This window comes from Condylura cristata, unplaced genomic scaffold (assembly GCF_000260355.1).
Source record: "Condylura cristata isolate star-nosed mole 26May11 unplaced genomic scaffold, ConCri1.0 scaffold00022, whole genome shotgun sequence".
Lineage (NCBI taxonomy): Eukaryota > Metazoa > Chordata > Mammalia > Eulipotyphla > Talpidae > Condylura > Condylura cristata.
In genome coordinates, this window is record NW_004567123.1 from 27,869,890 (window position 1) to 27,881,194 (window position 11,305).

The 11,305-nt window shown below is 54.0% G+C and overlaps 1 protein-coding gene across 3 annotated transcripts in view; it reads left to right on the plus strand.

The window, feature by feature from the left end:
• Nucleotides 1–9,626, plus strand: part of TTPAL (tocopherol (alpha) transfer protein-like) — a 13,797-nt gene extending 4,171 nt beyond the window's left edge. For all 3 annotated transcript variants that reach the window (XM_012728226.1, XM_012728227.1, XM_004687401.2), the window contains 3 exons: nt 1,656–1,849; nt 3,127–3,237; nt 5,179–9,626. In XM_012728226.1, coding sequence (XP_012583680.1) covers nt 1,656–1,849; nt 3,127–3,237; nt 5,179–5,457 — 584 coding nt within the window. In that variant the 3' untranslated portion in view covers nt 5,458–9,626. The remainder of the gene's footprint in view (nt 1–1,655; nt 1,850–3,126; nt 3,238–5,178) is intronic.
• Nucleotides 9,627–11,305: the final 1,679 nt, after the last annotated feature.

Consider the following 11,305-nt stretch of genomic DNA (forward strand, 5'->3'; position numbering starts at 1 on the left):
AGGTCAGCAGACTTCTTCGACACACTAGCATTCAGCTGGAAGAAGCTCCAATCCTTGTCTCCAAAAAGCTTTCAAACATGCGTGGGAGTAGGGCAAGCCAGGGCTGAACCTTTCGATTCTTCATCCAGTTCTCTTCCCTGACCCCAAACGCATCACGGACTCAGAAGTGCTCACTGCACCCCAGCGTCGACACCTTCCAGCCAGGCCTGACGGTACTTGAGAGTAACATGGCAGCGTTCTTCCCAGCCAAGCCAGGAAATGAGCATGCTGGCTGCCTTCTTAAGCTCAGGCCCCAGACTCCTCCTGGAGGGAACCGGGTGGGCCCCCTCTCTGCCTCACATCACCGTTTCCCTCAGTCACTTACCTGAAACGCTCCGTGGGAGCCAAACCATTCTGAGCATTGGGTGTACAAGGCACCGTGGCGCAGGGGCGCCGCTTTAGCTGCCACTGTACAAAACAAGGGGTGTTTACTCTAAAACGTGCAATGCAGTGGGTGTTAGGGGGCCCAGAGGCCTACAAACCAGTGGGTTTCCTGCTTGTGTGCAACTCGTAAGACTTAGAAAACAGGACTGTTAGCACACTGGGCTCACCCCTGTGCTGCTGTGGTGCCAACCCTCTGTTTGTATGGAAACTTTGCCCTTGTGTCTGGAGCAAGTCTGGGCCTCCCCCCGCCCGCCCCCAGTGCGGCTTCTTAGGTGAACACACAAGGCTTTGTTCTCACCTGGGTATTAGCTTTGCCTTGCCAGGCTCTTCTGAGACGTATGTGATTGAAGAGGGTGGCGGCAATGGCATAGAAGCTGGTTAATTGGCAGCAACATTAAAGAGCGAACCAGCACGATGTTTGGAGTCTTTTGTGGAAGTTTTGCTCACGTTAGATGTTCCCCTGGTTGCAGTTGTGAAGTGTCTGAAAGGAACATATGGATCTTGGTGAGATTTCTTGAGAATGCTTTTAGCAGTCAAAAGAAAGACTCCACGGTAAGAGAAAGGCCTCAGTGCCATCTCCACCTCTGCTGTCCTCAGCCCTGAGTACAGTCTCAGCCAAGCTCGTTGCCCAAGGGCCTCTGAGTCTTGGGCTCCCAGCCCCACCGCTACAAGGGGGAAGAGAGATCATCTCATGTTGAAGGGCCAAGGTCTCAAACTGTGTCCCCTGGCTCTGCTTGACCTGGTGAGGATCACACAGTGGCCGGGCGGGTGTCCGGCCTGGACGAGTCAGCCCACTCTAGAGCCACAAGTCAGGTTACTTCTGCCAAATCACATGCTCGTCTTTTAAGGGTGGTCCTCCAAGGAAAGTCAGGGTGGTGCTCTGAAGATAAGGGTCCATTAAGGTAAGTATCCCATTCTGTTTATGAGGGGGCGTGGGCAGGTCACCCAGCCAGGAAGAGCCAGGTGTGTCCGACCTCAGAATGTGTGTCTTGAGCCTCGGCGCTTAGTTGCACCTTCCTTTCCCAGTGTGCTGCTGTGACTGGAGTTAGAAACAACAGCTGTGTCTTCAGGGGCCCACTTAGCAATCTAGAGTCTTGCCAGTAGGTTATTTTTCTTTGCCGTTTTTAAACAACAGTTTTGGCAAGGCGGGAACTCAGCCTGATTACTCGTTTATATCCCTCTGTCACACACTGTCCATCCTTTCGGTAACACACTGTCCTTTCTCCCCTTAGACAGATGGATACCCAGCAGCTATCCAATTACCGAAAACATCCGAGCCATATACTTGACGTTAGAAAAACTCATTCAGTCTGAAGAAACCCAGGTGAATGGAATTGTAATTCTTGCCGACTACAAAGGAGTGAGCTTATCAAAAGCATCTCATTTTGGCCCTTTTATAGCCAAAAAGGTGATCGGCATCCTTCAGGTATGGCCCCTCATTGTCGAGTGCCTGTTCTGCGGTGGGTGGGCTTCCCCAGGCCCTGTGTGTTGACTGCAGCCCTCCCCATGCCCCCAGACAGGAAAATACCAAAACCTATGGGAAGAAATGTTACTGTTCTTTCTTTTTTTGTAATGGGAGGAAATTTTAAGCCCCATTTATCTCATTCTCATTGGGGTTAACCGCAGTTTTTGAGGTGCCTTCAGGCTGGGCAGGATGAGCTTCTTCAAGACCCAGGAAAATGCTTTTCTTTTTTCGCCCGGAGGCAGAGAAGTTTTCCACCAAACAAAACCAAGATGTGCCGCTTCCAGAGACCATCCTCCTGCCCTCCCCTCTGGGCCAGGAGCCCTGTTTCCACACCTGTGTTTCAGAGCACAAACCTGTGGGAACCACTAAGTTCCCGACGTGTCCCACAGTGGTTGTCGCTTGCGGACCCACCAGTCCCCCACAGCAGGCTCTGAGGTAGACAAGGCCGGACGAGCTTTCCTTTTTAAGTTGGGGAAAGCATCTCGGGACTGGCGCGTCCCAGGGCTCCACCAGGCTGACTCCCTGTCCTCACCCAGGCTGCGGGGCCCTACTTTGGCTTCTGGCACAAAAGCTTCAGTTGCACGATAGTTCATCCTGCTGAGGATTTAAACATCACCTTTGGCCATTACCAGCCATTTCATAATGGCCTTGAGCCACACGCTGGCTTTCCTCGGCTTCCTTGATGCCTGTTGTAAACGCGGTGTAGCTTCTAGTGTGAAGATAATGAAGCTGGATCAGTGATTTTCTAGTTCTAGCAGATGATGCAGGAGAAAACAAGTTGCAGGGCTACACGCCTTTCTGTTGGCTGCACTGCCATGGCTGCCTGGGACAGGCCGAGCAGTGCTGAAGCTGCGGAGGCCCCTCTGCTGTGGTCAGTCAGCTCCCCAAACTTACTGACTGACCATGGGCCCTTTCCCACATCATGCTTAGTCCCACGGCGGCCGGAGGCCTGAGGCGCAGCGCTTCCTTCCCACGTCCTCACAAGCTCTGCGAAGGCTTCTCCACAGGAGCAGCCGCTCCCCGCTCTTCCCCCCAGCCAGGTTCTGAGTCCCAAGAAACTCTTGCCCTCGGGTTGTCTCCTCCAGTGCCCACCTGGGCCGTCTGTGAGGTCCCGAGAACCAGCCCCGCTGATGTGGGCACGTAAATCGAAGGGCATGAGTGCAGGGGAGGCCGGCTGTGGCAGCAGCAGCTCGTGGGCGCGCCCCATATTGTAACACCCCCCCCTCCTTCCTCCACAGGATGGTTTCCCCATTCGGATAAAAGCAGTCCACGTAGTGAATGAGCCTCGGATATTCAAAGGCATTTTTGCCATCATAAAACCATTTCTGAAGGAGAAAATAGCAAACAGAGTAAGTGATGATCCTCTTTAAGATACATAAAATTATTTTTCTCCCGCGATTTGGTGACATCTGTGAGTTTACTATACTATCAGTATACGTAGTTCATTATTTTTATCCTGTGACTGCTAATTTGGAAAATACAGGGTTACTGATAAAATGAATGCGCAACCTTTTCTGTGAGGATGAAATTCATAAAACTAGCTGACAGCTGTGCCGCCCTTCCAGGCCGGGCAGGCCCACTGTCGATTCTCGCAGATGGGGAGACTGGGGAGCCAGGCATCCCCTTGCAGGCCTTCAGCGTGGACCGGCCAGGGAGAGGACAGCCGAGCCCCGCCCAGGGCCGCAGCCCTCCCCAGAGCTGAGGAGCCCTTCGGGCCGCTTCCTCCAGTGTCGGCCCTTCCTCAGGCACGCCGGGCCCATCCCAGGTGGCCACACTCAGGGCCTGCCCCCTCGCCTTAGGCCGCTGGCATCGTGCTGCAGCGAGGAGGCGAGACCGCAGCTGCCTGGCGTGGACGCCAGATGGGAGGACAGGACAAAGCCTGATTTGAGTTTCTTTTCCCTGTGGCGGTAGACGGTGGAGCCAGGATTTTTATCCTTAGAGCCTCAGCTCTGAAGTCATTTAGATTTCCCTCCCCTGGCCTGGACTTTGTGAGCCGGTGGTCTGTGTGGGGGCAGGGGCGGCAGCAGCGCAGCTAGTTGAGGCCGTTCTCGCTGCGGCTCCGGGGTAACGTGCCAGCCTTCAGCTGGCGGCCGGCTGCGCTGCTCTGGAGCAGCCCGGGTTTCTGAGCCGTGGGTCCCAGCTCAGCTCCGACCTGAGGATGGAAGACGGCTCTAACAGGCAGTCTTCTGCCCCTCGAGAGCTGCTTCTGGAACCTTCCGTTCCCAGAATCGGGGCTGAAGTGTGATGGTGCTGTTTGTCTCCTCTGCTAGGCCTAGGGGCCAGTTGGGCAGTACGGGACCTGCGTCTCACATTTTTTATTTTCAAAGAGGAAACAGAATCTTGAGGTCACGGGAGCAGCAACTAAAATCTAGATCCCAAGTCCCAGCCCCTTTCCGTGAAGATGGGCACGTGTCAGTCCAGGAACTGCACTTTCTCAGGCTCCAGAGATTCTGATGCCCAGTGAGAAGTGAGGGCTGCTGAGGAGTAGCAGCTTCCTGACAGGAGTTGACCGTGTGGATTCCTGGAGCTCCTGTTTGGAACTTTTCAGGAAAGCAGTCTTGGGGCCAGGTCTTTTATGGCTGTGAAAGGATCTTACGTGTGGCCTGTGTTGTCCATTTGTCCCTGTGCGGGTTGATCAACTACTGTGTACAGGTGTGCTGCAGTCGAAGAGAACAGACCAACATGTCTCCCACCAGGAATCTTCTAGAAACACAGGCAATGACTAGGTATATTATCTAGCACTTAGATACACGGTGATAAGTGCTGTGGGGAAAAAGTGAGGCAGAGAACGGGGATACTGAGCGCAGCAACGCAGGGAAAGCCTTACGGATCCGGGGTGAGCGATGGCATGACCCGAGCGTGCCTGGCATGCTGGAGGAGCCGCAGACAGGAAGGGAGGCAAACTGGCAGGTCTTTGTGTAGATTTGGGTTTTTAGTCTGGGTGAGATGGGGGCACAGGAAGGCTGTATGCGCAGAGTGACATGACTGACCTCCTCTGCAGTGGGACGTGACTGGGAGCAGGGAGGACCAGGTAGGCTGTCGGGGGCATGCAAGTGAGGAGCGGTGGCAGCAGTGCAGCTGGATTCTGGATAGACTCTGAAGGGCCAGCCGGCAGGTCAGGGGGGTGAGGCGATGAGGAGGAAGGCTGCACGAGCTTTTCTAGTTGCTGGCAGGCAGTGTCGCCGGCTTTCCGTATTCATTCCACAGATCCTTATTTCAGCATCTGCCACGAGGCAGTCACTGAGTGCTCCACCCAAGACCGCATGTGTTTCCATTTCACTTCCCCTTAGTTTTTCCTCCATGGGTCTGACCTGAACTCTCTCCACACGAGCCTCCCGAGAAGCATTCTCCCCAAGGAGTACGGGGGCACAGCAGGAGAACTGGACATCGCCTCCTGGAATGCAGTGCTGCTGGCCTCGGAGGAGGCCTTCGTGAGAGAGTTCTGCCAGCCGGTGCCTGCCTGCGACAGCATCCTGGGCCAGGCCCTGCTGCCCGAGGGACTGGCCTCCGAGGCCCAGTGCGAGGACTCCCTGCGGGCCGTGAAATCGCAGCTGTACTCCTGCTACTAGTCGCTGGGGCGGGCCACCGCCTTTGAATCCTTCCTTGTTTCTTTGGAGATGCACAGGGAGAACTTAGGTGCCATGGAGTCTGTCTTGCTCCTCATAGTGGAACGGCAGCTTGAGAGGCCTCGTAAGCGCTGAGGGAGCCGCCAGGTGAGCCACAGCCACTCGGATTACTCTTTGGGAGATGTGGAAAACGTACCCAATGCCTCGCAAACACGTGGGATCCCAGTTTGCATCTGTTAATCTGGAAACTGTATTTGTTTCTTACGTATCCTAACACAAGAAAAATCAGCACCCAGGCTTTGTCGATCCTACATTTTAGGAGAAAATACCGATTGGTGGTTTAGCACATTCCCCTGAAACTAGATGGCCACATGCAAGACTGAGAGGGTGTCTGACATGAGCCCTAACTCGACCTCTGGTGCTGATCTGGAAAAATCAAGGCCGGGCCCCAGTTGCCACCACTTGGGGGTTCGGAAAGCACCTTAATGATTCGGGCTAATGTCGGGATGTCAGCAGTGCTCCCTGATGAAAGCTGGGCGTCAGAGACCTCAAAGCATCTCTGGGATTCATTGGTTGAATTTTGCAATAGAAACTGAAGTTTTCCCAAGCCCATAAAGCCTTAGCCCTGGTTCTCAATAGAATCATACAGGATCCTAGAAGTATGTGATTTACTTAGCCTAACATTCTGGGTGCCAGGCCCACATGAAAGAAATCTGGCACAAGAACTCAGGGGCCTTCAGCCCCAGGGGTGGACAAGATGCACCGCTGGACCACAGCTTTCTGGTGTGTAAAAGGAGTCTGGGGCGTGAAATGACGCCCGGGCCTTTTTGGCCGCTCGGGTGCAGGATTGGTTAGGGTTAGTGACCGAATGCTCAACACTGGCTCTCGCCAAGCAAGGTCACCTGCTGGATGCGCGTGGCTGGGTTCTAGCTTTGTGGCAGCTGGGCCTTTCTAAGGGCAGGTCACTATCTGGCTCTGCCTTTAAAGAAAGTCGTGTGTGATCCCTGGGACCCAGTGCTACACAGAGGGTTGTCATGAGGCTTAAACTTGAACAGAGTGACTTGTGAGGGCAGGTGGATGACCAGGATCCTGTATGAATTCCTCCCCTCCCAAGACTAGTGGTATACTGTAGACCTGGCCAACAGGGAATGGTTAAATTATTTTGGATTCTTAAATTCTGGTCTCTGGAAATGAGCGCAAGAGCAGGTTATTGCTGGTCACTCCTGGGACGCCTGCCCTCCCAGGTCCCGTGGTGTTTGCAGCCAGACTGAATGTTAGTTCTGCATTTCTGCACTTTAGACCCTTCCTGTCAAGAATCTAGCCTTAGCCCCAACATCCCAGTCGGTAGTTCTCTGATGGTCTTTGAGCTATTTCCTGTCATATTCATTGCTGTAGGTGATGGTGTTAAAGAGTTACAGGTGCTGTGTGCCGTGTGCATCCTCCATGCCTCTGTCAGACTCCCCGGGGGGCGGACACCTCAGCACGGAAGAGAGCGGCCCTCTGGCGTTCCAAGGCCGGCGTGTTCCGAGACAGCTGCTCATCATTACAGCGCTTTTAAACTGCCTGGAGGTGTGGTGGTAGAACTCACCTCATTAGTGCCAAGTCTTGGGAGGGTTCTTCCAGCAGACTGACCCTGGCTGAGCTGGACGTGCCCAGGAGCTGGCTGCCTCTCGTTCCGTCTGGCACGATGGTGGCGTCTGTGCTCCCGAAGGGTCTGAACGGGACCAGCAGGTGCCACGGGAGAGGGCTCCAAACCCGGCTGCCTGCTCGAGAGACTGGTTAGAAGCTTTCATAGGTCCCCAGGGGAAGACACTGTAAAAAAGCTGAACAAAAGCTAGACCGAGGGGCGCAAACTGCTTAGCCCCACCAAGCTCCTGAGGCCCAGGCACTCCATGGCATTCCTGGCCAGGGGCCTTTGTGACTCAAAATTTGAGGGGAAGGCTGAGCTGGCCTAGAGAATTACCACAAAGGCCAGGATGTTGCCTGCTCCCCAGGCCTTTCCAGTGGGACCGAGAAGCCATTTCATCCTGCTTTGAAAGGAGGCAGGCAACGCCGTCGCCTGGAGCTGCTGCGCTGTTTTGATGTCAGTTGATCAAACAGTTGTGTCACCCAAGGTGAACCAAGCTGTGAAAGCAGGAACCCCTGGGGTGACCATCAAGCCTGCCTCTTGTGGCTTGAAGCCACGTATCAGGTGGGCCCAGCTGGGTGGGGGTACAATGATCAAAGGAAGCACCCAGTGAGCTGTGCCCAATAGTGGGGACACAGGCAGAGCAAATACGTGAGGGAGGGGAGGACTGGCGCGTCTCCCTCCAGGGAAGAGGCCTGGCCCATGTCACAAACACCTGCCAGAGAGCTTTCCCTATTTTCAGGGTGATGTCGCACAGGAAAGGCAGGAGGAGGGACAGGAGACCTGGTGTCCAGGCTTCCTTGTGGCCGCGGTGGGCCGCTGAACACCCCAGTCCTCACGAGACAGGGTTGCCAGTGCCTACATGGCTGTGCTGTACCGTCTGAGGCGTCTTGCTTGTTCTCCCCGATCTGAGCTATTCTTTAGGAAATGTCTGGACTTGTTCCCTAGAGCTTCCAGTCTGTCAGAATCTGTAACCTGGGGGAGCTTCCTCTCCCTCTTTCTGGAATCCTACCTTCCTGGGAAGAGGCTGGAGGAAATCTACAGCCAGCCACAGTGTGGCCCTTCCCCACACCTTGAGTCCCTCCTCTGCCTGGGTGAACTGGGCTTTGGGCTGCCTTGTTCTTCCCGCGCTCACCTGGAACCACCGCCCTCAGATTTGCAAACACTTCAGCTCATAAGTTTCTGCCAGAAACAAGAGTCAGGCCAATGAATGTTTTCCCTGAACTCCTGTGGTTTCTTGAGCATTTTAGAATTCTCCCTGGGTAGACAGTTTCTCGAAACGTCATCTGGTTTTCAGATCTGTGTGGGATTACTTTCCACGTGGGTAAGCAAAAGCTATGGTCCCATTGTGGCATTACCATAATACCTCATTTTAAAGTTTTCAGCTGTTGAGGTTTTTTCCTTTGGAATCTTCTTTCATCCAGGAAGTACAATGCTAGCCAAGCCAATGATCCCCATCCTGTGGCATTGTTAATGGTTTGAGAGGCCCTTGGTTCTTGGCTATGGCCAGCAGAATTCAAAGCCACGTGCAGGTGAAGCAAAGCTGCAGTTTATTGAGCAGCAGTACACTCGGGAGGGGGTTGGAGGGGGCGTCCACAGAACCACAGTGCTGACAGGAGAAGGAATTTTTTGGTCTAAATGGGGTGCCACTCCCCCGGCCTCCTCTGGGACCATCAATCTGGGTCCATGCTCTGGTCCTTATCTGGCAATCAGGGGATATGAGGGCGGATGTCTGGCAGGGCGGGGGCCAGCCGGCCCTCATCACGCAGGCGCACGGGGTGGTTCTGTCAGCCCCTGCAGGTGTTTCCTGGTGTCCTGGTTATAGCTGACTCTTCCTGCCATCAATTATCCTAGTCACTGCTCCCCAGCCTAACTCCTAACAGCATGGGAAATCGGAAGCTACCAGACTGATACCAAACCTATCCACTGCTAGGAAAGATGCCAGTTCCAGGAAAGTTCTCCCTGCATAATCAAAATTCTCTTCTCTGCCGACCATCCACAGTAGTCTGCTTGAGCTGTGAGCTGCAGCTCTCATCAGTTACTCCTCAGTCGGTCTTTGCTTCACGGGTGGCCCTGTGCGACTTGGGGATGGAGAGGGCAGTGGAGTTTTACCGTTGGCCAGTTAGCTGTGCTTCATCTCACTGGGCAGCGTGTTTAGTGGGACAGGAGGCTGCTGCCCCTGGGGATTCTTGGGACTGTGCCTCCGTCTCTTGGCATCGGTGAGAACCTGTTACAAGTGAAATACTTGCAACCTCTCCGGGTCCAGGAGCCTCTGACATCCCTCTTCCAGGTTGGGGGGTGGAGGGGGGGGCGGCGCAGAGCTAATCTGATCAGATCAAGCACCCTCTCAGCCACATTCCTTGCTTCAAACTGAAATTCAGTTTGACTTTGGGCGAAGGGACACTTGGTGATGGATTCATCGACTTCAGTGTTTGTTTTGACCAAAAGTTTTATTTTTCTAGTGCATTTTCTAAGTCAAAGTGGTGAAAACATGTAATTTTAGTATGCATGACTGGGTCTTAATAAAAAGTCCTGTAAGATCGAGTGTGTGACTTTTCTGTGATGGTGACAACTGGATAAAGATTTTATTGTCCACAGTCCATGATTGTCCGGATGAAGCCTTTCAGGTGCGCAGAGGGCATGGTGGCTGCTGCATTCTGCAGAGCTGGCTGCCTCTGCACGTCGCGTGCACCCGAAGATGGCCGTAGGGAAGGTGGCCCTAGGTGCAGACTGTGCAAACTTGCAGATCTTGGGGACCATGGTACTTCCCCTGGCAACCTCCCCAGCCGTGGCCAGCAACCTGAGTGCTTGTTAAGGGCTGGGCAGCAATTAAGTGCTTCACACACATAATCTCATTTAATCTTTAAGCGCCCTTCATGAAATAGGGCTATTGGTGAGGAACAGAAAAGGAGATACCCCAGGACACAGCTGGTCAAGTGGTAGAGCTGGGGTTCAAGATGCAAAGCCAGACAGTCTGATGGGAGCCCACAATTTCCTTCCAATGGCTGGAGCTTGGCTGTGCCTGTCTTATTGCTAGCCCCCCTCACCCCAGAGGGAAGACTTTTTTTTTAGAGTAACAAAGTGTCTGTTGAAAAGCTTGCTTTCTGGCTTCTTGGAAAACATGAGACTTATCATCTTCTAAGACCCAGCTGTTAACTGAACGTTTTGTTCTGGAAGCACCCATAAATAAAAGCAAGCTCCTGGAGAGGCAGCTAGGGTGTGGCGTCATCGGCTCTGGCCCAGGTGTGCCTAGCTGCTTCTCTGCCTGCCTCCTGTTCATTCACTTCCACAGAGCATGCCCTCTGTCCCGGAGAAGGCGAGCTAGGTGCCCTGGGTGGGGTTGGTGTGTGGGTGATGGGCCGGGAGAGCACGTCCGTGCACACGCTCTGTGCACCCACCACCGGCTGGGCTGATGCAGCAGGTCAGTACTACACTGCCGCACCCAGCTCCTCAGCAGCCTTCTCTGAGGACGCCTGGAGTCAGTTTCTGACGTCTGGGAAATGGAACTCCTGGCTCCAATCCTATCGTATGAGCAGCGGCTCACTTTCTAAGACACAGGAGGTATTTTCCATGCTCAGGGTCAGCATTTTCTGTATTTCTAAAATGCCTTGGATTTTCCCCATGCTCTCCTCAGTTAGGACTGGTCTGGCACTCTGATCAGTTACTGTCAGGCTGCCTGACCTGGGCTCCTGGCTAACAGGATGGCTAGGCCCACACAGAGCAGCAGAGATGAGGCCAGCTCTGCGAACAAGCAGAAACGTGGTAGCTGCCCCCTTGCTCCGTAGCAAATGTTCATGGTCCTGCACTACAGTTGGCAATGAAATCTTTTAGGACGTCACTTTTCTGGAAAACATTTTAACTCAGCGTTCACTCTCTCACCTGACAAGGTGCCAGTGACTGGGGCTCCAGTACGCTGGGAATAAGCAGCGGCTGCCCAGGGGATCACGCACATCCCTGTAGCGAGGGAGCTGCAGCGGCTCCTCCAGACCCGAAGCAGTCTCTAGCTGCCACTGTCCTCCGTGCGCTGATGGGCCAGCAGATGTGGGGTCTGACTCAAGCCCTGGTGCCTCTCAGCTGATCTCTAAAGGGGTGGGCGTGGGGCGGGAATCACCACCTCCTGGGTTAGGGACAGTATCTATTTACTGCTTGGTACTCGCAGCTACTTATGTGGTAACTACTCTTCACCTGAGGACGTAGGCGTCGTGGCTTGAGTCACCCAATGGT